Here is a 24,362-nt window from a genome sequence, read left to right on the forward strand (position 1 = left end):
GTGTTTTAATTTTCAGCTAATCAATTCTGTAATTGTCATTAATCTTCGTTTTCAAATATTCAAACTGCTTTATTCAGCTCATTCCTTTTCATGATCTTCTTGCCACAACAAACAACATCATGCGATCCTTATATCTTTTGTTTTACAGGAGTAGTTTGGTTTACCTATAAAAGCACTAGTATTAATCAATAGAAGCAAATCAAGATAGCATTCATTACTCATTCAAATCTTCTGGGTTGTGATATGTATGACACAAACAAAAAACACTTTCATTATCATATAATGTTGCAACACAAATAGGGTACAGTAACTATTAAGATGACACCACAGTGGCATGTTCAGGTAGAACATGTCTCAAATGTTGATACATTATGTAGAAGTTGATAATGAATGAATGCTACACAACATAGTTGCTCTTGCCACCAAGATGATGCCAACAATATCTCACTCTTCATTAGAAATCGGGTTGAGTAGCGTCCATTTGAAGCTTGATTCGTCTCAGAACTGACATTTATCCAAACTGTCGAAGTAGGGATGATCCATAGCAGCCTTAGCTGAGATTCTATCAGCAGGATCATATTGAAGCATCTTCTGCACAAAACCAAAAGGACAACATGGAGTATATAAACAAGTTCACATCAAGAAGGGCTCTAATCATTGATCTTCTTCAGTTTGTCAACAAACAACATTAGTGTTTGAACAAGTGTGAGGATAAGTTATCAAATGGCTGTCATCATCTTTATCAAGTTTGCGAGCAGATAAAAGATTTAAATAGACATAGAATGTGAGTCTAAGGAATCTCACAGATAGAAGGTCGACACCATCAGGCCCGAGAGATGGAACTGCGCGCGCCAAGTTTTGAGACTCCCACTGGGGATACACGTGCCAATCACGCAGAGAACTAACTCCCGGCCACTCCTTCTCAGTAGGTGTTCCCAGCAACCTGTGATCATGAGATGCAAGTTACTTGGAACATTTGAATTTGTGACAGCCAAATCAGTGATCACTAGTTTCTGCCAATACAAACTTCACTTTGTGTAGGAAATGGGTACCAATTGAATTGATTTGAGTAAAATAGGTTGCTCCTCCCAACAACAAAACACACTTGATAGATTCAAAAGCATGTTTTTTATATAATACCAAAACTTTGCTTGTATAAAGCAGAGATCCAAATTAGGAACTACTAGAAGAAGGCAAACTCAAAAGGTGAAATGTCTATCAATGAACTTATCAATAGCAAAGAACCATTTTTTAAAGATAACCAGCCCTAATACAAACATATAACAAAACCAACAACGCAAATTATACATTCAAAGCATCAGATGATTCAATCTCCTCTTATTTCCCAAATTTAGATGTTATTTAGAAAGGTGGTTCTGCTTATATCTTGATGACAACTAATCATGATTGTAACAAACAAGATATAATTAATTGGTAAGAGTAAGAAGCACCACAACTTAAACCAGCAATATACAAATGAAGAAATAATTCACAACCAAAACAACATAAAAAAAAGGCAGAATGTACCTAAAAATGTGGAGAAGCTGCTGAAACTCAGAATCCCCAGGAAACAAGGCTTGCCTTCTCACCATCTCCGCTGCACAACATACAAATAAACCATTTCAATTATTTCCCCAATTAACAATACCCTAATTTCATAATCCAAAAAATTGGAATCGAAACAATTTCTCACCAAAAATACAGCCAACAGACCACATATCAACTGCAGTGGAGTAATGAGTCGATCCGAGAAGAACCTCAGGAGCTCTGTACCACAGAGTGACGATCTGCACATTTCCAGAAAAAACAAATCGAATAAAAAAAAAGTAAAAAGTAAATCGAGATGCAAATCAACAATACCTCATGCGTATAGCTCTTGAGAGGGACGGTAAACGACCTCCCAAGGCCGAGATCGGCGATCTTGAGTATCCCCTTCTCCTTATCGAGCAGCAGATTCTGCGGCTTCAGATCGCGGTGGAGGACGCCGTGGCTGTGGCAGTGGGCGACCCCCTTGCAGAGCTGGTAGAGGAAGCTCTGGATGAGCTGCGGCGGGAGGGGCCTAGGGTTGGGGCCCTTGCGGTGGGAATCGATGAATTTCTTGAGATCGGTGTCGAGATACTCGAAGACGAGGTAGAGGAGGGGCTTGCCGTTCTTGTTGTCGACGTGCTCGACGCAGAGGAGGCGGACGACATAGAGCGACTGGGAGAGCATCTGGAGGAGGGAGACCTCGCGCAGCGCCGTGGGGGGGACGCCCTCCTCGTCCATCTCGAGGCGGGTCTTCTTCAGAGCGACGACCTGGCCGGTGGATATCTCCTTGGCTTTGTAGACTTTGCCGTAGGTTCCCTCGCCGACCTTCTCGAGCTTCTCGTACTTCTCCATTGATGATTGATTGATTGCTTTGTGAAATGTCTCTTCTTCTTCTTCTTCTCTCTCACACTCTTTTTATCGGTTGAGGAATGTGCGTTAGCTTTGAATTTTGAATTCTTTGGAGCCCGCCTCTTTCAAGAGTTTAATAGTAATGAATAAATTTCCTATGTTGGGTTGGGCAAGGTATTTATTTGGGTTAATATATGATTCGGCAAATTCTGATTTCAAATTTTATGATTCGAAATACAATATGGTAATAGTTCGTTCGGTTGTTGAGTTATGATTGCCATTATGGTTCGATGGTCATCATAAATTATGTACTCCATCTGTCCTAAAGAAGTTTGAGTTTGTCGCTTTTTTCATCTGTTTCAAAAAAATGATAGTAATAAATATTTAAAGTCAAGATAGAGTAATGTAAGAGAGAATAATTATCTACATTATTCTCTCTTTTACTTTACTTTATCTCTACTTTAACTATTTAGCATTATTTTTTTAAAAATGATGCAAAAAAATGACTCAATTACCTTTGGACAGATGGAGTATTAGGTTAATATTAACTAGAGACTCTTGTTAGACGTTGTCACGACCCAATGATACAATGCTAAGTTAGGTTGTTAATATGAGATCATTCGGAGTTGACTCAGTGAAGCTTTATTGCCGAGAATCTATTTGTCGGCGCTAAGGGGGCTGAGGACGAGCTTGGCGACCGTGGAGAGGAAAATTGAGAGCAATTGCCATGCTGAGGGGTGACGTTGGGGGTAGGGATTAGGGTCTTATAACAATTTCTACACTTTGTACAATCATAACTCAAAAGCATTATGTAGCACATCATTTTTTTATCATTTCTCACTTATAAGAAAATGAACGCCAAATATTGAAACCAGTTAGGTTGCTCAATGCTCAACAGCGCGTGACAAGTCACCTAGAGCTTTACAAGCACAATTGTGTTAATCGTTATATTAAGGTTCCACAACATTGTGTTACTATACTTTTGTGTACTTTCACCATTTTTATATAATGTTGTGCATGCTCTTATTCCACGCATCACATATTTTATAAAATTCATATCTAATTCAAGGACTCAAAAGTGTAACTTTTAAATAGAAACCAATGAGACACTCGATTATTTAACAGCTCATGGAGTGGTTGGGTGAGGTGGGAGTTATAACGATTATTAGAGCTATTTTTTGAGATTTTCTTGCATTGTTTTCAACTAACAAACAGATGCATATGCTTACATGATTACAAATGATATGCAATAATTAAAATTTGAATATTCGATCTATACAACTATTCAAAATTTGAAAATATAGGCATATACAAAGTCAAATTTACAAACATCCAACATATCATCGATGAAAAAGGGAGTTTGTACTGATCTTTCATAAAATAAATACTATAAAATGCGCAACTACAGTTATACAATTCACCAGAAAAAAAAATCAACAACAATCACATGATTACAGTATCATCAGCAGCTCCAAATTTCTTTAACTAGTATCAGAGTACTTATATAAGTTACAACTCCTAATTTTTCTTGGATGGGCAACCGCCCACTTACAGAGATTTAGTCACAAAGGAAAATAAGATCTAACAAACAGCTCGATCTTCAGACAGTACGAGTTTCCACTAATTTTTTCCCCGACTGAGGTCGTGTGTAAGAAAAGACACTCCAAATAACCGCAACTATCATTTTGTGAAGTAGATCAGCGGCGATAGCGGTACCTTTTGAAGTTGAAGTAGACATGCAAGATTCCTCGTTCAAACGTACATTTGAACCCTTTCTTGTGTGAATACTCCCATTCCTTATTGACGATTCGAAATGCCTGCACAAGTCACAACGAGGGTAAGTGGATTTTGCAGGAAGTTTCTTCTTTTCTTTTCAGATTGGTCGTTGATGGAGAACCAAATTTACATATAAAAACTGAAAAATGAGAGAGTGCAGATAACATACAATGTCTTCATAAGGCGGCCCTGCATGGAACCTGATGATGCAGGTCTCACCACTATCTCCATCTTTCTCAATGGTGTAGATGGGCGCCTTTTGTTTGTCGACCAGGTCCGGGTAAAAGATGTTGAATTTGTAGCCTTGCACTATTTTGGGGGGAGGATTGTCATGATCGTAATGTGTCTGGTTATACTTGTTCCATTCATAACCAGTATGCACGCGGTTAAAGTACTTTGGCTTTCTAGGTCGATATTTATCATGCCACCAGTACACCTATAACCACAGGCATCAGTTAAAATCATGTTAGATCGAACAAATTCCTGAAATATCAAATTTGCTCTGAGATAAAAGTACTGTTAACTGAAGCGTACCTGAGAATCGAGGTTGATCTCATCACTAGAGCCAAACACGACATCTCCTTCTTCCATTGCCCCCATGGTTTTCATGGCACTTCTCTCAAAGTTATCCTCTGGCGGATTCTGTCTTGAAGAGATTTCTTGGATGCGGCGGTCTTCTTTTACAGCAATACGCTTCCTCTCCTGTACAGACAAATGCAAACATGTTGAGCTTATATGAAAGTATAAGCCTTAGCCAGTGAATGTATATCTAATTATCAGACTCAGGTATGATCAGAAATCCCAACTAAGAAAAGACCAAGTGAAACTCACAAAGTACTTCAGCTGCAAAAATAAGTCGGAGAAATCTAAAATAAGAATGGGAAAAAAAAACACTGAGGGGAGATTGAGCTTTAGAATCCAATCTCAAAGAACCTAGAAAACTCTCAGCAATAAATTATAAAGTAAAAAATAAGATACAATCCTGCTAATGATCTGATAAGGATTGCAAAGAGTTATGGGAACTTGACTCAACAAATTAATCGATGGGTAAGTGCTGATGAGAAACAAATTCTAAGATATCTCCAGAGTTATAGTATGCGGGGGCAATTTTAATTAATCTATTAGAATTTGATAATTAAAAAAACCACAGGTGATAACTTAACAGAAACACAACAGGCATTGTTGATCGGTAATAAGGATCCAAGCATTGAGGGCTGACAGAGAGGGATAGAGCAAGCAAGAGAGAGGATTGGTAAGCATAATCCCCAGGTTCCCTCCCAGACATCCCCTCTCAATTTCCTCTCCCCGTTTTGAAGGAAAATAAGAATGCAGCAAAAAAAGAAATGGCCAAATGTAAAGGACTATTTTTCACATACTTCTTCAGTTCTTCTTCAAAACTCATCCAAGCATAAATATACACAAACTAAAGCCAACTTACCAAAATAGCTTTGTCCTCTTCAGGGTCAATTGCATCTTCTTCTTCATCTTCATCACCATGCAATAGTTGTGGTGAATATGATCCGGCTAGTTCTTCTTCGTCTGGGGCCTCCACTTCCGTTACAGGTGCCGGAGAGGCTGTAGCACCTGCATACTCCATAGCCTCCATATCTTGATCAGACTCCTGCTCATCAAGTTCTTGAGCTGGTTCTGTCTTCATATTTTCACCCTCAGATGGGGTCTCTAGGCGTTCCAAATGCCTGCGCAGCATACTTGTATGGATTTCCTTCAAACAAGCCTGTGATTCACAGTAAGATGTCAAGGCTAACTGAAATTTTACATGATTTCCCAAATACCAGAATCCCAGTATTAAAAAAATCACCTTTGCTTTGTAAATATGGAGTCGTTTAAGGATAGCTTCCCAGTATTCAACCACTTTTGCAGTCCCAGATCTCATTTGTGATTCAATCTGGGATTGCATGGCTTCTAATTCACTATAGGTTTTGCCCTGCAACAGACTTTTAACATCAGCTTCAATGCTCGTGTGCAATCCTCGTTCTTCACCTATCATCTCCGGAGGTAATTTCTCTCCTCGCACTCTTGCACGATCTAGTGCATCTTTTTTCCTGGCTTCAGCTAGTTCCCATTCAGAAACTACCGAAAGTGCCTGTTATCCATTTACACAAGGGTGTGAAAAATCCTGACTTTACATTCATAATATTTGAAAGAGGAAAAATAGATAGAATTAGAAAGCAATAGTACCTCCCAATATCCTACATGTGTAGGTGTCGCTCTGTCTAAATCAAGGTGCATCTTTATGTCATTATGAAGCTCTTCCATTTCTTTAACAGTCAAGCCCTAAAAAACAAATATTTTTTCTGTCAAAACACCATAACTGCCAAGAGAAGGTCATAAACAATCTTCCCTTTAAAAGTGTACAATAAAAGTGTAGACGAGCTTTATAGAACATCAAAAGTATGACTTATGACAAGAAACAAAAACCTTTAGATATATTAGTACTAATCTTTACCTGGAAAACCATGTACGGCTCATTTATATCTATCTCAAAGTCATCAGAATGATCGAGATGTTTAGTGAGAATGTCAATCGGCTTCATACGACCTTCACGTAATCGAATCTCTGATCTGATTTTGCTTTGATCAAAATGAAACTGCAAACAAAAATATTATGAATCAGAATCTAGTTAAATCTTGAAAAAGAACAAAAGGAAATAACTGGAATGGAATTTAATGATTTGCCTCTTCTTCTTTCTTCTCCCAGTCTTGGAATTCAGCTCGTGCTCGCTCCCTAGCCAGTAAAGCCATCTCTTCCTCACGCTGGGCTTTCTCAATAGCCCTTTCTTCTCTTCTCTTTTTAACTTTTTCAATCTCAGCCTACAAAAGAAGAGAACACATGCACAGTTTAATATGCAACTCTATCAAGGGTGTAAAGTGGTAGTAGCAAATTAAGAGTACACATGCATAGACTAAAATGAAACTCCATCAAGTAGTCACAAAATACGAGGGTATCAAGACTACAATATAAAGGGAATGTGGGACGTTTACAATTCCAGTTGGCCCAATTCCACTTATTCTAGTTCACTAAGTTTTCAAAACATATGAAAATAAACATTGAGCTTTTCAAAACATGTGAAATTCTGCGATTCTATGATTATACTAGAAATTGCAGCCAGGACACATTGTATGAACGTCAAGGACCTGGGAATCAAATGCATACAAAAAGAAAAAACATTTTTAACTTTGGGTTAAACGTGCAAGTGAACTTGTCAAAACTCAGAAGTTAGAGGGAAAAAGTATGGTAAAGTTCAATACAGCCATTCAGGGTACCATTATACCTAGAGGAAATATTTACATCCTCTTACAGATAATTAGTAAATGGCACATTGCCAAACAGAGAATTCCATTATTTTCTACCCTTTCTTTATGTTGTTTCTACTATGTATACAGTATTAGCTCACCTACAAAAATTAAGCAAACACTGAGTTAAAGGTACTCTATATGCCCTAAAGAACCAGACATATTAGAAGGTATTTTACTAACTACTACATCAAGACTTCAAAAAAAAGTACACATGAGTAAAGTAGCAACCGTACCTTTCTTTCCTTCTGCCTCTTCTTCTCTGATTTTAAAGAGAACTCATCAAGTGGCACACCCTGTGACACATCCTTCTCAATCTTCTTTCTCCACACAAATCTGAAATTGAAATAATTTAAAATTAAAATTCAGGATAACATTTAACCCATCTAACATTGCATCTTTCACTACTACGATAAGATCATATAAAATTTCAGGCTGTAAGTTATAAGTACAATTTCCCAAACTATATGGCAATATACATTGAACCCTAATTCCGAGGAGTTAAGTTATACAATCCATCAGCAGTACAACTATTGATGCTGCAAGGGTGAGACGGCGAGTTAAACTTGTTCCAGTTACTTCTATACTTAGCTTTTTAACTTTTAAGTATCCCTATGCATCACTGGAAGAAGCTTCATAACTAACTGAATCTATGAAATTAATAATAAAGCTCGGGACTCACTTTTCATTCAAATTTGAATCACCAAAAGGATTTGAATCATTGGAATAACCGGAAACGTCTTTGCTCTGCATCTTCAATTTCTTCGCAACTTTCATAGCCTGCATAGCCAGGAAATCAGAAGACAATAGCCTACACTACATACAAATAACTCAAAATCAAATTAGGGGAAAACGTACCTTCTTCTGAGCCTTCTTAGCGAGATACTCAGTAATCTCATCCTCGGTAATCTTACGCTTACTACTACTCTTTCTCTTAGATGGCTCGTCGGAATCGGAGTCGGAATCCCGCCGCCGCCTGCGCTTGGATTCGGACCCAGAACGGCGTCGTTTACCACTACGTCGGTCGGAATCGGATGGTGATTCCGACGAGGAATCGTCGGAGTGGCGTCGCCGCGGCATTCTTCAATTCGTAGGTGGAATTCGGAAGTCGTTCACGAAATACTTCGACTAAGTAAACGAGTAGTATCAAGAAAATTCTAATTGGATTGGAATTTAATTACCTTTATTTATTATGGGCAATTCCCATATTTATAGAGCTGTAATTACCTTTATTTATTGTGGGCTATTCCCATATTTATAAAGCTTTACTAATCCTTGTCTAAGGTATATAACTAATGGGTTCTAAACTTCTAATCGAATGGGCCCAACCTGCCCAACAAATATGCGAATTACATTTTCTTTTAAATGAGGTGCGGTGCGTTAGAGCATCCGCAATAGCGGACGTCCACGCGGAATTCCCTCCGGCGTGTGGGAATTCCGTGGCGGACGTCCGTCATTGCGCGTCCCATGCACGGATACGGAATTCCGCGAAGGAATTCGCAGTTTCGCGATGTTCCGCGGAATTTCGTGCGGACGTCCGCCATTGCGTTGACGCTCGCGGAATTCCGGTTTAATGCATTAATTATTTTTTTCGGTTCCTATATATACATCCCGTTGAACTTCATTTCATTTGCACCACTTGTATTAACAAGTTTCTCTCTCTCTAAAAATACATTTCTTGTGAATCAACAATGGAGCACCAAGACAACGATTCACCCGCCTCGAGCGAGTCACCGGCGCCCCATTTTCTCATCGGCGTGGATGTCGAGGGTAAGCACCAGCGGATCCGCCGAGACCCAATCGGCAGCACCCCCCCCCAAAACGATCCCGAGAACCCCTCATTCACTCGCATCGCCTCACATGAAACCTTGTTACGTGCGATGGTTGAATGGCGCCAAGCGACCGACCCCCATTACAAGCGGAAGCTTAAGCCCCTCCTCGATAGTATGCGCCGCGATTTGGGGCTCGACGGGATGTCGGACGATGACGGCGAGGGGGTGGCGGCGACGACGGCGGCGGCGGCGAGGGGGCGGCAGCGGGGAAGGCGAGAGGACTGGCGACGATGAATCCGAGGAGTGAGAATCCGATTTTTATTTGTAGGTACTTTTTTTTTTAGTAATTATGTACTTTTTTTAATGAAGTGTTTTTTTTAAAAATAAAGTGGTTGCATTTTCTCCGTATTCGCGTCGAAATTTTAATTCCGTAATTGTTTACTTTCGGAAATTGTCTAATTTGTAAATGTGTGAATTTTTTTTAATTGTGGGAATTCATTCGGGAATTCTGCAGGGAATTCCGCCACTGTGCAGTGTGAATTCCTTATGACGTGGCAGTGCAGTGTGAATTCCTTATGACGTGGCAGAATGTGTTTTTGAGAATTCCGCACCACGATGGATGCTCTTAGTTGAAAATATTGGATAGAAATTGCATGTACAAATATAAAAAAAATAAGTATATACAGCATTCTTCTACGAGAAATAGTCATATATACAGTATTTTTCAAATTCGGTTCACTAAAATTAATTTCTATCTAAATGTGATGGAATGGTTGTCATGTACCACGCACTAATATTAGCCACCATTATTTCGCATCACTATGTTGTTAGGGATATATAGAAGATTTATGATTTATGAGAATCTCATTGGATAACTTTTGAAGATCGCATATTTCACTCACGAAAATTTTATACTATAGCACATTTAGACATGCGGAAATTCTTAATAAATGATCTTACACATAATTCTTTTATTTTCTATATGAAAACTCACTATTCATGTCATTCTATGGTTGCACCTGTTAATTCGAATATATATTTTTGAAAAATTACCCTCACCCATAGTTTCAATGTCAAGTGGACAATATTTTATCAAATACTAAATCTATGAAAGAGAAATTACTCATAGATTAGAATTTTTATGATTCCAACATGAAGATTTTTAATTCTTGTGTAGTGTAGGTCATTAGTTTTGCTGGATATCGGAAGGGTGAGAAATTGACAAAATTTATAAAATTGACGACTTTACCTTAAAATTTAAAGAAAATATTAGATTTTGCTTAAATTTATTTCTAATCAATATTCCTAACTATGAACTATATCTAAACCGAGAATTATATTTTAATTTATTTACTCCATGAACTATTGATTCTAAAGCAATAATACATTTAATTCATCAATTTAAAAAATACTCATGGGTTCAAACCATGTCGAAAACGTTTGGCTTAATTCGCAAACCCATCGAAGACTATTGGCTTTAATTCACATACCCGTCTTAAATGATTAGTAATGTAGTGTTTGCCTTTAATCGTAGTGTTTTTATTTATAACTCTTGTAATTTTTTAAAATTAGTAATGTAGGATTTGTCTTTAATCGTAATGTTTTTTTTTATAATTTTACATAGCATATTTGAAGACAAAAAAATTAATTAATAAAATAGTAGTGAAACCTATATGGCGGACTTTAGGACGTCCCACTGCAGGTTGAATGATAGTAGGATATAACGATGATGTGGCGGAGCATAGGACGCCCTATAGGATGGACTATAAGGCGCCCCATTGTGGATGCCTTTAATCCGATTCCACGAATTGGAATACACGTAGTCAAGCATAAAAAATAAAAGTTTAAAATAAAAGTTTAAACTAATTATTAGTGACTGTTCCCCCAAATACTTGTTCGGCTTCCAAATCATGGAAATTCCACTCGCTCCAATTTCAATTTATCTGTAGCTCCTCTTCGATCCAATTCCCAATCCGATCTCGCCGCCGATTATGATGAATAAACGCGTCCCCGATTGGCTCAACAGCTCTCTCTGGTCCGCTCCGTCGCCGCATCACGCCACTGCCGACCCGCCGCCTCCGTCTCCGCCGCCGCAACCTAAGCCGGAGGTGTCCTCTCCTGTCTCTCAAGACACCAAACGAGAAGGTAGGGATCCGCTGGGCGGTGCTTCGGAGAACAATGTGAGTCCGTATTGCAGTGATGAGGGGGACGGCCACTCATCGGATTATTCCGCTCCGGCTGCAGAGGCGTCTCCTGCTGTCCAGGACGTTACTCGGCAGAATCAGATTTTGAACGAGGTTTTTGGTGCTGGAATTGTTTATAATTTTTTTATAGCGGGGAAATTCTAGTTAAATTAGGTATGGTTTATGAAAATGACTTTTTTTGGAGAGAAATTAGCATACTGTTATAACATTTGTTGCACAACTGGCTTTCGTGCTTTGCATGTGTGGTATCTTTAGTAACTCTGTATTGGTCGTTTCTATCTGTCATGATTTGATTCTACTTAAGATTGTGATAAATTGCAAGAGAAACATTTAGGCATTTCATAATTCATACTGATGTTATCGATCTTTTATGCCGTCATTTGTGTTGATACATCGTTGTCATGTGGATGATATTCAAATATTGGTGCTTATTCACTGAAGTTTTATTGGTATGTGTAGTTGTCAAAGAAGGTTATAAATGTAGGCGAAATACGGAGACTAGCGTTACAGGGACTACCTGATGGAGCTGGTATTCGCGCAATGGTGTGGAAGGTATGGGTTGTGGGTTTGGTAATATGTTAATGCAGCTGAGTTCCAGACGATGCCGTTATTAAATGACAAGTTATTTTCCATGATCACAATTGATATCACCATTCCCCCCGAGAATAAAACCATGTCGAAGGAAATTGTGAATTTGTGGGTCTGACGCTTGTGCAACCTAGGGTTTCTTGATAGTCTAAGTTGGCATGCCGAACTTGAATGTAAGTATGTAACAGAAATTAGAAGTAGGTTCCCAAACCAAAATCAGAGATAGTCCTAAAAAGTCTAATAAGTGAATGTAAGCAGCGCTTCTCATTTTACGTAGAGTATGTATATGACTACAAGGAATATGGATTCTTTGCAGGTACTATTGGGGTATCTACCAGCTGATCACTCACTTTGGTCTTTAGAATTGGCCAAAAAATTATACTGAGATAGTCCTAAAAAGTCTAATAAGTGAATGTAAGCAGCGCTTCTCATTTTACGTAGAGTATGTATATGACTACAAGGAATATGGATTCTTTGCAGGTACTATTGGGGTATCTACCAGCTGATCACTCACTTTGGTCTTTAGAATTGGCCAAAAAACGATCTCAGTATAAGCAATTTAAAGAGGAGCTACTAGTGAATCCTGTAAGTCTTCAAAAATTACTTAGCTAAAAGATGTAAATATTTAATATTGCCTCCATCTGAGATATACATTTGCACCTGGAAAAGTAATAAACTTATTTTTTTTGAAGTCGGGTATTAAACAGATAGCAAAAATTTAATTATGGATTCCTGGTGAGTTTTGAGAAATATTTCTAATGAAGTCATGCCATGTTATTCCTTTTGTCATTTGGACATTGCTGCATGTTTGGCGTGCTGGGCTCATTTATGCATAAGCAGGAAAACTTTGTGAAAAGAGAATAAAGTTAAATTGTGAACTGGTAAATGATCAAGTAAGATTGATCTCTGAGAGAAATAAAGTTGATCCTTTATTTTCATAAAAAATGTCACTAGCTAAGAGTGTCTATAGATTTTTATTAGATATTTCCACTCCTGAATTGTTGAACTGCTCAATCTTTCTACCATGTGCTGATAATTTCATGCTGAGTTCGTTTATCTTTCTATATTAGAACCCACATTATATTGCTTCAGCTTTTGATGTTCATTTCGTTCTCACCTGTTTAAGTGATTTGTGGTTTATCTGTTTCTGCAAATGACACACCAGAGCATTACAGTTGAGCAGAGTGCTTTTTAAAACTGTGTTGTCTAAAATGAATAAATAACCCGTGGATTTTTTTTTACCATCTTCAATCTTTCGAAATGTTCTCAACTGTTTTCATGGCTAGTCAGTCAGAGATTGCAAGGAGACTGGAAGAGTCAAGTCCCGAGAACCATCAATCGGATACAGGCAGTCCACGATTCCTCTCAAGATCAGAGATAAGTCATGGAGAGCATCCCTTAAGTATTGGGAAGACTAGCATATGGAATCAGTTCTTCCAGGTAGAATTATATAGCATCTTCATAGAATGTCATTTCACACTTCTGATGCTACCTATGCACATTCTCATGCTCGAATATGGAAATTCTTAGTCTCAACTCTAAAGTTGTCCTAAAGAACATCCCTTATAGTTCATGCCAATCCAAGCTCTAGTTCTTTGTAACACCGACATGTATTACTTGTAGGAGACAGAGGTCGTGGAACAGATTGACCGGGATGTTATGCGGACACATCCAGACATACACTTTTTCTCAGGAGACTCAGCTTTTGCTAAATCCAACCAGGTGAACCTAGAATCATTTCTTTTTTATTTTTCTTATAGCTGGTGGTAATACATATTTATTTTCCTTCCCCTACGCATGTTTTTCTTTTCAGGAGGCTTTACGAAGCATATTGATTGTTTATGCGAAACTAAATCCGGGAATAAGATATGTACAAGGGATGAATGAAATCTTGGCGCCATTATATTATATCTTCAAAAGTGATCCTAGTGAGGAGAATGCGGTAACCTATGTTTGTCAATGCTGCTTTACATTTTTGGTTAATATGACCTAGAGTAACCTTTTCCCTTAGAAGTTGTTTACACAAATGAATTAAAAAAATAAGCTTGTTAAGTTATTCTCTGATCTGAAATATAAACTTTATATACTTTTAAATCACATTGGTGCCTTTTCATTTTCTACCGCTGGACATGATGTTAACATTATTCCATCCCTGTCTTCTGCATATTCATGTGAGCATATTATGGGTTGTTCTTCATTACAATTGTATTAGTTTTAGGGCTCAATAACTAAAAATTGTCTGGTCCTCAGTAAAAGCACTTAGTTTAACCACCCAATGTCCCACTATACAAGAACCGAGATAAACTATGATGAAAAGAGAGAACAAAATATGTTTTTATAGGTTTTGATTTGTGAAAATACCGAGGTCTTTAGAGTAACCCTACGTGCAGTCTTTCAGTCTGAGTGTGTGACAACTCCTGGTTCTTGAGAGCTTATGTGGTATAATTCATGATAAAGTACTGTGAAGCCTATGATTTGAATAGCGAAGCTAGTCCAACAAGAGTCTAAACATAATAGGGGCTCTGAATATGGTATTATTCATGATAAACTAATCAGGACCTATCGTTTAAATTGGCTAACAAGTCCAACATGAATATAACGTAATTAGGGCTCTTTGACATTGCATTGCCATTTGTAGTCATCGACTTTTTATTAACTTGAATGTTCAAATAATAGGTTCTGCTCACCTTATTGCCAAAATGACATGCTTATTAATTGATAGGCGAAACTCAAAATTATTGCCAAACTGTAAAGCTAACCGTTATAGACATGTGCACTATGTATGTATGTTTGCAACTCTCAAAGGTTGTTTCAAGTGGGAATAAAGCAATTTTTTCTTTCTTGTGGAGCTAGGGCTGATTTATTATTGCATATTCATGTTAGGTTTCTTTACAATTACCATTTTCTTTTGGCAATTATGCAGGTTTCTGCTGAAGCAGACACTTTCTTCTGCTTTGTGGAGTTATTGAGTGGGTTCCGGGACAATTTTGTTCAGCAACTTGATAACAGTGTTGTGGGTATCCGTGCCACCATTACAAGGTTATCACAACTTCTTAAGGATCATGATGAGGAGCTCTGGCGTCATCTTGAGTTCACATCCAAAGTAAGATTTAGTGCTTACCGCTTGATAGTAGGCAATAAATTATACTCCATCCTCTTTAAATGAGATTTTCTAGATTAAATGCATACTGAATTGAATGATTATAGTTAACCTATTTGAAAACTTGAGTTACTGATCTTGTATTATTTAGAAGTGACATTTCGTCGTCAGATTTGTAGTTTTTGTAGCTTCTCAGAAAAGGGTATCAAACTCAGTGGTTTAAATATGAGAAATCCATGTCATATTCCTTGATATTAGGAAAAATGAAGATTCGCAAAAGAGCACAAGAGGAATCAACAACTGTTATTGTCTTTGTTGAAGTAAAATGCAATGTGGCCATCTCATTTTTGGTGCAGCACCCAATTAATGATTTAGTAGTGCAAGAGATAACACAGCATGAACTATATTCGCCTGTAACATGGTTCTTTCATTTACTGTTATATTATCTACAAATCTTTTTCCATTTGACTATGTTAGTAATCTTGTAATTTGATTCCGACTTAGCAAACTGAGAGGAAGTCATCTTAACAACTTCCACTGCACTGAGTAAGCCTAATAGATTTTACTTCATCAAGGCTATTGGAACTATCGTGGCCCAGAAATGTTGCCAATTCATTCTATTACCCGTAACATTTTGCTTCCAGAATAGTTGTTTATGGAGAACAGTTAGAATCCATGATCTTGTCTTTATTACTTGCCATCATTATGGTTGATTATTGGACTATTAGTTATCTGGTATTATAGGAGTTTCTAGATTTCTAGACTTGGAATTAAGTAATTAGGATTTGAAATCCAACTGAGTTAAACTTAAACATAATTGAGGGCTATGTCAAGAACTCTAGCTTACCTACATATACCACATGTCCAGTTGTGGCTGAGGAAGAAATCCATTTTAAGGGCAGTAGAGAGGTCAATCATCAGTTAGCAAAATAATGATGTTCAATATGAGCATGAGAAGACTTATTATCATGTTGATTTTTTTGTTTCATGCAACTAGGACTAGATTTGACCTAGAGAATCATTGATATTTTGCCACACCTCCAATGTGTGCTGCTCAAGTTGTTTACATAAACCGGGCCGGAGATCCGATGCACTTCATGCACCCTGTAACTATGGTTGACTGTTAGGAGTATAGCCAGTGAATTGTTTTTAATATCGATTCTGAATTTTTAAGGGTCCTTGTCCTCATGTGGTTGTGTTGCAGGTCAACCCACAGTTTTATGCATTCAGGTGGATTACACTCCTTTTGACTCAAGAATTTACTTTCACAGACAGTCTCATAATCTGGGATACACTCTTAAGTGACCCCGATGGTCCTCAAGTAAGTCGATCTATTCTTAGTATCGATTATCTAATTTTGGTCTTGCATATTATTAATCTAGATGTAAGTGCTTAAGAAAATTGATGCGTGAAAGATATCATTACATTTAAATCTGGAGATGAAAAAAGTAATAACACTTTTTTATGACTATAGCTCTTTTAAATGTTGTGGTAGTGTTTTTGTCGAATCAGATGTATCACCAATACATTAAACTTGCAATTTGCCATGTTCATTCACTCTCTTGCTGATTATTAAACTTGCAATTTGCCATATTCATTCACCATTTTCCTGATTCACCAATACATTAAACTTGCAATTCGCAATGTTCATTCACTCTTTCTGGCATCACTTATATCGATCAAGTTGAATTAACGAGCAACAAATAAATGAATTGCAGGAAACCCTGCTGCGAGTTTGTTGTGCAATGCTAATTATTGTGCGGAAGCGTCTACTTGCCAGTGACTTCACTTCGAATCTTAAGCTGCTGCAGAATTACCCATCAACAAACATCAGCCACCTTCTCTATGTTGCCAACAAGCTGCGGGCTCTCTGATCTTGCGTGACATTTTCGGATATTTCATCAAATATTCTTCGTGTCCTTTTGTAAAACTGCTGGATGTAAATGTGGTTTGCTAGGAATCGTGACTTGTTCAGAGTTCTGCCTCTCTTTTTTTTGCAATTCTGCAAGAAAATTTGAACATATTTTTAAATGAACTTGTTGGAGATTGAATTAATGTAAGATCATTTGATATTAATGCTGCATTGTTTATGATATTAAGAACCTGTACCTATTTACAACAACATTCATAAAACTCAATAGTATTATCTAATTTGTTAAACCGACCCCAGTCTGATTTTATTCAATACAACACTTAAAATAAAAACTGCCTTAAATAAGTCAAATGATAGTCGAGTTCATATAGGTGATGATGTTGGATATAGTGGTCGAACCAGGAAGAATACAACAGTCGAGTTCATATTCTTTGAAAAACTCACTATTTCACCCAGAAGAAAGAAAGAAAGAATGCAAGGCAGATTAGAATAAACTTGAATAAGCACCACAAACTCCATTAAAAATCATCCTAAACGAACACTTTCCCAGATTCAGTAAAAAAATGCTTACACTCTGAACTCTCCTCTACTTCACCCGCCGGCTCAGTCCATGTAGAGCTTCCGAAGCTAATTGACTGCAACAACGTAAAGAATGCCAAAGATACAATCGGCCAATAGACAAAAGCATCGCACAACGTATTTCTTCCGTCCGAAAAATTGTCACGTTGTGGATGCCATCGGTCTTGATATAATAGTTGGTGGTGTGAGAATGGAGTAAGGGTCCCTCTTTTAATGTGTGGTGAGTAGTGGACGGACCGAAAACAAAATTGTGGCATTTTTTTCGTGAACGGATGAAGTATTGATCTCTATAAGATGTAAAAAGTAACAGAAGAATTGGAGTACCTGCAGAGCCAAATTAGAATACCACCAATAGCTGCATTTGGGCGTCATGATATAGCTCTAGGGATTATGGACTTGTCCCAATTAGTGTTCATATCTAATCCTACTTTCCAACGACGGATGTTGAGTTTGAAGTGGCAGATTCTGGATCATCGTTTCCTCCTTTAGCAAACTGGCTGTCCAAGATATCCAGGACATTATCGGGTGGACATTTGTCGGCTGGATTGGCTGCTGACATCTGACAAAAGCACTCTGGCCATGAATTTGTGTAAAATGACTCAGGCTGGACCCGCTTGTGAGGCCCGCCAAAGTTCGTGTTTTGCACGCGCCTAACAGATTCTTCAAAATCAGCTGGATGCCCCTTCTCCCTCTCAATGAAGATAGGAGCAAGCGCTTTTCTGTCAGGTATTATGTTTGTACGGAAACCATAATATAGGCGGTGGCCAAGCAGATTATTTGCGAAGTTGCTGGGCCCATCATATGTTGGCATGAATATGTCTGAGAGCAGACAGATCATATAATCTACAGCAGACCCCACCAAACCACGACTATTCTTGCCAAGTTCACCACTGGTGTCTAATGATATGTGGTTCTCAAGGCGAGGGAACAAAGACCGAAAAGGCTTCATAAACCGTTCACCACCAAAAAGTTCACCAGCTGCAAGGAATATTCTGGTCGAGTTGTCAAAACCCATAGATTGCAAGATCAGACCAACCTGCAGGTCATTAAAGTATCATTTCAATGAATTGATAATTATGCTATAATGATTGTACTATTAGTCCGTATAAATCGTGTTAATACCAGTAACTAGCCCAAATACCATATTATGCAGCTTGGTGATGAATCTGCAATTTGTTTACTCTGATCCTTCTTTATCATGGTCTTTCATTGATTATATTCTAGCCAAGTAGTAACTAGCCCCAATACCATATTTATCATGGCCTTTCATTAGTAGATTGCACGTCAAGAGATTCAATTCATGACAAGTAATCTTTATTATAAACTGCCATCACAACCATAATAGATAAAAAAGAAAGCAAAAAAATAGAGAGACCAAAATTTGATGTACCAGCATTATTATGGATAGAAGGGAAGCAGAATTTATAGAAAATTATGCACAAAACTGTTGATACTATACAGGTAAAAGAGTTGAATTTCTTTGATAGGTTAACCGTTCCAATTTTCCATGCTGCTTAAAAGGTTTCTGCAAATATACTAGAGCAAAATGCGGTTTCATGTTTAAGAGGATTGTGTTACTTCTTTCACAGAAAGAGGTACTGACAATGCTAACTAGGAGATACAAATTAGGAAGCAACTAACCACTACACCAGCAAAGTGTAAATCATAATCTTATGTGATATTCTTCTGCCACGTTTGTTATGGGACAAGCATTTTGTTTCTTTTGAGAGAATGGAAGATCATGTGGAATTTAAACTAAAAGAAGCATAAGGTACATCACTAGTAAGCCACAATTTTTTAATACTACTTGATATACCTCAAACATGCAAATGATGGTGAAAATAATTTGACAAGTTGAAGGATTACCTCTTCTGGAGTTAGAGGACATTTTCCAATCGCCCTTCTCTCGCTGTAAACAAGTTTTTTTGGTGCAAAATTTTCCTCCCTGTATTTCTTCAGGACCTTTTGTTCTTCAGGAGTAAAAATATCAAAACACCTGAAAGATAACAGAAGTTGCATGGCTTGAACTTGTTACATATGCATATCTTTTCCACTTGTTAGAGAAAAAACTATATACTCCTTCTGTCAACGAAAAATTTGCCACAGTTTCCTTTTCGGATCCAAGAAATATTTGCCATGTTCCATCTATAGTAGTAGGGTCCACACAACTCACCACACATTTAAAGTGGGACCCTAACCGCCAACCATTTTACTAGAACTCGTGACCGCGCCCACAATGTGTCAAAATTTTTGTGACAGACGTAATATTTAATTACTGAAGATTCAATTTGTAAATAAATATCCGTTATTTCATACTACGTGTTAGTTCAGGCTATCATCATGAATAAATGGATCCCTCCTTAAATTTTCTCTAGCTAAATGAGTTTTAATTGACACAAGCCTAACAAAGAAGCATATTTACTAGCTTGCTATCCAAGGGTCAAGAAGTCAAAATTAGCCAATTCTCATCCAGCTCACTTTGTTCCTATAAACAACAAATGAGAAAGAAAACATTAAAGTAACCAAACATTTGAAACAATTTACTCTGTATTACATTAAAGTAACCAAATATTTGGAACAATTTATTCCTGACTTCCTCATCTTCAATTTCAGTGGAATCATATAGGAACTTACCCAGCAAATGACAGCATATCCATCTCAAATCGAAGATGTATGGCCATGAAATGACCTTGTGCACGGAGTCTATTCACAGTTGAGTTGCTGAGCTCCATAATGTGAGGCTTAAACCGTAAGGCATGATAATTCACTCTGCACCTTAGGCGCTGGTACTCAGGGTTATCGATCTCTTCTGCCAAACGATGTGAGAATGGTGTAAGATAAATAGCACCATGCTCTTTCATCTTTGCTAAAGCATCTGTTGTATACCAACTGACGGAAGCATCTCTAGGAGGCCGTATCTGAACAAAAACATCTGTCAGTATCTAACAGTGAAAAATGCATCTTAAAATTTATCCAGTGATAAAGAGCTTCACCTGAAAAGCTTTCAGCTTCCTGGTCTTCCCATTTTTCTTGACTTCCGGAATGCTTTCTACTATTCGTACATCATATCTCAGTGACTTGATAAAATGCTCGACATCATAAACACCATGAAAACCACTGCAGAATAAAATATATAACATACACACAAAGACTCAGTTGTAATGAAATAAGATTGAAATGCAGGAGCTCCTTTAAAGGACTCAGCTTTTCGGGACAGTGAATCACACGGAAGAAAGCCTCTTTATCCCATTTCATTCACCACCAAGGGCTAGTAAAAAGATTGTAGATACTAAAGCTCCAGAACAGAAGATCCATGAAAACTACAATAGGTATATATGACACATAGTTTTAGAAATTGGCACCTGTCATCATGCCAGAAGGAATTTGCATCCAGTTCAGGAAGCACAAGAGTAGCATTCATGATTCGAGCAGCTAGCACAGCATTACAGATCTAGAATACCATATTAGGGAACCGAATTAGATGATTTACAAATTTCACCAACAAATTGTAATTCAAGATGTGAAATTCTTTTTTCTGATAATATAAACCAAAATGTTCTATTCTTACTCTATCAAGTCAACTGGAGGATGATAAGTTTTCACTGTATTATCTACAATGCGGATATGAGATCTTCATAAAAATGATGTCATGAGTGAGAAAATCAGAGCAGCCAAAGATTGATCAACAGTCAATAGCCAACAGTTGCAGACTCTGAGGTTCTTTCATACAGATCTTTGCAAAAATTGTTATCGTTTTATAACCAAAATATGTAAATGGTATACAGACAAGCTTTAGTCTGAATATTAAATCTCTGAAACTCAAGAAGACGGTGTTTGCCTAAATTTGAATAAGCTTATGAGTCTCTAATTGGTAAACATGAAGTATGGTAAATAACCAAAAACACAAGAGTTGCATTTCTAACAGCAGTTGTAAAGATATAAATCCACTGATGAAGCACATAAATAAAGTGAAGTCACTTTTATTCCAAGAAAATTGTAACGAAGGAAGTTTCTCCAAGCTTTGTATGTACATATTATAAACGTGGAAAGTAACTGAAAAATATTCTAGACTAATAAAGCCAGAGTTTGCATCTGTCAAATGGTGAAAGAAAGTGAAGAATAGCTTTTTTTCTTTATGAATTCGAATTAAGTAGTACAATCACCTAAGAAAGTAGAATAGGTAGTTGTTCAAAACTTGAACTAGCTTTCAAGTTAATTATCTATAGGACAACTAACAAAGGGGAAACGAGTGTCCAGATAACTTAAGGAATCATACAAGCCTTGACTTAAGGCTCCCAATATCCTTGAGCTCTTTACATGCCCCTAGCTTTCAAAATTAAACAATGGCACGTGATGAGTGCATAATTTTTTTATGTTATTCAACCCAGAGGAAGTCTTAACGTCTATAGGATAAATTATTGATGTTATTCAAATATCAAGCAATTATTGCAAAGGGCCAATTATGAAATCTTGTTAAGACCTTATTACTTACCGCACTTCTTTGCTGATTGAGGCCACCATTACAACGAACTCGTAAGTACCCATTAGTTTCTGCTGGAGGAGCTGCACAGGCAGATTGACAGAAAGAACAACAGCACATATGAACAAACAATAAACCAAAACAGACGCACATATTGAAGAGAACACAAAAAATGCAACAGAGAAGAAAACTTATGATACAAACATATTAAAGAAAATCATACGGGGCCAATCAGATCTCGGAGCAGATGATGGCCTCCATCCACCAGAAGCAGCTGTATCCCAAAGTGCATCAACTTCAATCTGCTTATCAAAAAAGTATAGTAGTTAAGCACAGTGTACTCTAGTTTCAATGAGGCCTCATCACTACGGCATACTATAATCTTCTATTGGAATAGATAGTGCTCCTAACTACAAAAGCAGCTGCTACTATGATAGAAAAAAGTAGCCCTAAATACTGTTATCTCCAATTCGCCGCATTTTCAAATTCTCTTAAAATTAGCAAATTTCTGCACGCCAATAACTTCAGCTAAGTAAAACCCCAAAACATATCACCAATTTATAGAAATGTGAATGCATCAACGTGCTAAAAATGATGTACCTCGGATCGAGAGATGGATCGCGTGGTGCTTTTTACAGTGGACCATAGCGAAACAGTACAGATCACCAGAACGATTACAGCAAACGATAGTCTTCCAAACATGCCCTTAACTCCGGATTGCTTTGATTGGTGTCGATGCCCCAGCCTGCTGTAACATCAAAACACATTCAGTTCACTGGATCCGAGCTAAGATTGAATCAAATGCATGTACATTTTTTCCACCTTCTCATTTTGGAAGTTTATTCAGCCGATAGATGAAGGAAAGTTTGAAATTCAGTTGTTCTGCTCTGTAATATTGGTTATGAACGAGAAGAACGTATGACTGTATGTCTGTATGTGTGTGGAGAGAGAGAGAGCTAAGATCGATGATAATTGATGAGCAGCAAACTCCCGACGGGTCGGATCCTTTTGCCGGTTAGATCCAACGGTTCAAATATGAACTCCCACCACGCGCGGTGCCACGCTTGGGAAGTAATCCAATCATGCCTAAATCAAGCATTTTGGAATTCCGCGAAACTAAATAAACTGAAAATTGTTCAGATAGAGAGAGAGAGAGAGAGAGAGAGGAGATCATCGAATGCCTTTTCAGTTGCGCGTGGGAATGCAGATTGATATGTACGCATACAGCGGTGAAACTGCATCAATCCGGCGGAATTTGAAGTTTTCCGGCGTGTGCGGACGACGCCGTCCAGATCCGTGTGGAAAGGTGAATCCTGTTTGCTGTGTTCTACGCACAATTTCTTGTGATGGAATTGCACTTTGATGAGTGAAAGTGAAGGTTCCTTTTTTTTCAACTATTAAAAAAAAATTGTAATGTGTAGAAAAATTAATCAGTAAGTACTCTGTAAAAGCTTGATCACTTGGCAGCATGCTATATCACGCCGTATTCAGCGACTGTAAGTTGTTATCTCTACCTTCTCTGATCAAGTTCCATTTTGTACGTGCAAAATCCCCTAAGAAAAATCTTCACTTTCATGGATATGATGCTGCTTTACTTCACTTTATTCATTGGAAGGGGAAAATATCATCAAATATTGTTCTTCAGCATTAACTAGATTATTATCATTAGGTAGATAAGAATGGCTTTTGTTATCCACTGAACTAGAGAGTGGATACCTGCAAATTACTAATTTTTATTGTAGTACAGTATGTATCATTGTTATAGGGTTATCCAGTATTGTAATGATCACAACTATTTGTGGGTGCTGCATAAATTGATTGAAGTTTTATAGTAGCATGAACGAGGCAAATAGGCAATACATGAAATGCGAGTGAACTCTATGATGATGGGGCTTCTTGGTTCATGAGTTTTGTGCTAATTAAAATTTGTCTAGATTTATGATTTATCTATATGATTTGCTATCATTAAAGTACTATATCGTCACAGAAGACAGACCAGCTAAGCGACTTGCAAAACTGTACGTTGCTAGCCTCGTCGTTGGGAGTCTCTTCTGGCTCGTCGACCGTCTGTTTTGCAAGGAAATTTCTCGTTGGCACTTCAATCGCCAGGGCCATGCAGTGTGGCACATTTGCATGGGGTTCAACTCATACTTTGCCAATGTATTCTTGATGTACTGTCGTGCTCAGCAACGGGGATGGGATCCGAAGGTAGACTATTTATTGGGAATTTTTGGATATGTGAAGATTCAGAAACCAAAGGCTCAATAGAAGGCACTGCAGCTCAGTTTAACTAAGAACAC

At 37.7% G+C, this 24,362-nt stretch overlaps 4 protein-coding genes across 8 annotated transcripts; 1 reads left to right on the top strand and 3 right to left on the bottom strand.

Annotated features, from left to right (window-relative positions):
* Positions 1–246: 246 nt before the first annotated feature.
* LOC121759261 (cell division control protein 2 homolog C-like) lies at positions 247–2,521 on the bottom strand. The gene is made up of 5 exons (XM_042154803.1): positions 1,861–2,521; positions 1,694–1,787; positions 1,528–1,597; positions 805–943; positions 247–591 (listed from the first exon to the last, which is right to left on the bottom strand). The coding sequence occupies exons 1-5, from the start codon at positions 2,377–2,379 to the stop codon at positions 499–501; spliced, it is 915 nt and encodes a 304-aa protein (XP_042010737.1). The 5' UTR covers positions 2,380–2,521; the 3' UTR covers positions 247–498.
* Positions 2,522–3,771: 1,250 nt separating this feature from the next.
* LOC121759272 (cactin-like) lies at positions 3,772–8,652 on the bottom strand. Its single transcript, XM_042154811.1, has 11 exons — positions 8,325–8,652; positions 8,149–8,246; positions 7,703–7,802; positions 6,849–6,983; positions 6,620–6,760; positions 6,352–6,447; positions 5,972–6,256; positions 5,591–5,887; positions 4,687–4,854; positions 4,322–4,588; positions 3,772–4,193 (listed from the first exon to the last, which is right to left on the bottom strand). The coding sequence occupies exons 1-11, from the start codon at positions 8,544–8,546 to the stop codon at positions 4,074–4,076; spliced, it is 1,929 nt and encodes a 642-aa protein (XP_042010745.1). The 5' UTR covers positions 8,547–8,652; the 3' UTR covers positions 3,772–4,073.
* A 2,448-nt stretch (positions 8,653–11,100) lies between these two features.
* LOC121782768 (TBC1 domain family member 13-like) lies at positions 11,101–17,229 on the top strand. 2 transcript variants are annotated; one of them, XM_042180718.1, is made up of 9 exons: positions 11,101–11,535; positions 11,902–11,994; positions 12,511–12,615; positions 13,321–13,470; positions 13,654–13,752; positions 13,844–13,972; positions 14,954–15,133; positions 16,335–16,451; positions 16,849–17,229. In XM_042180718.1, exons 1-9 carry the CDS (start codon positions 11,230–11,232, stop codon positions 17,002–17,004), a joined length of 1,335 nt encoding a protein of 444 aa, XP_042036652.1. In that variant the 5' UTR covers positions 11,101–11,229; the 3' UTR covers positions 17,005–17,229. The 2 variants fall into 2 exon arrangements, with proteins under 2 accessions (XP_042036652.1, XP_042036660.1); XM_042180726.1 differs by having other exon boundaries at positions 11,393–11,595.
* LOC121782755 (O-fucosyltransferase 1-like) lies at positions 16,993–23,712 on the bottom strand. Of its 4 annotated transcripts, XR_006046451.1 has the most exons (11): positions 22,885–23,712; positions 22,663–22,810; positions 22,286–22,364; positions 22,075–22,145; positions 20,945–21,033; positions 20,576–20,699; positions 20,217–20,500; positions 19,449–19,578; positions 17,907–18,618; positions 17,575–17,638; positions 16,993–17,132 (listed from the first exon to the last, which is right to left on the bottom strand). XR_006046451.1 is itself a non-coding variant. In XM_042180708.1 (9 exons), the coding sequence occupies exons 1-9, from the start codon at positions 22,890–22,892 to the stop codon at positions 18,007–18,009; spliced, it is 1,542 nt and encodes a 513-aa protein (XP_042036642.1). In that variant the 5' UTR covers positions 22,893–23,710; the 3' UTR covers positions 17,324–18,006. The 4 variants fall into 4 exon arrangements, 1 of the variants encoding a protein (XP_042036642.1); XR_006046449.1 differs by having other exon boundaries at positions 17,575–18,618; positions 22,885–23,711; XR_006046450.1 differs by lacking the exon at positions 16,993–17,132 and having other exon boundaries at positions 17,324–17,638.
* Between the last annotated feature and the right edge of the window lie 650 nt (positions 23,713–24,362).

This window comes from Salvia splendens, chromosome 2 (assembly GCF_004379255.2).
Source record: "Salvia splendens isolate huo1 chromosome 2, SspV2, whole genome shotgun sequence".
In the NCBI taxonomy this organism is placed as follows: Eukaryota; Viridiplantae; Streptophyta; class Magnoliopsida; order Lamiales; family Lamiaceae; genus Salvia; species Salvia splendens.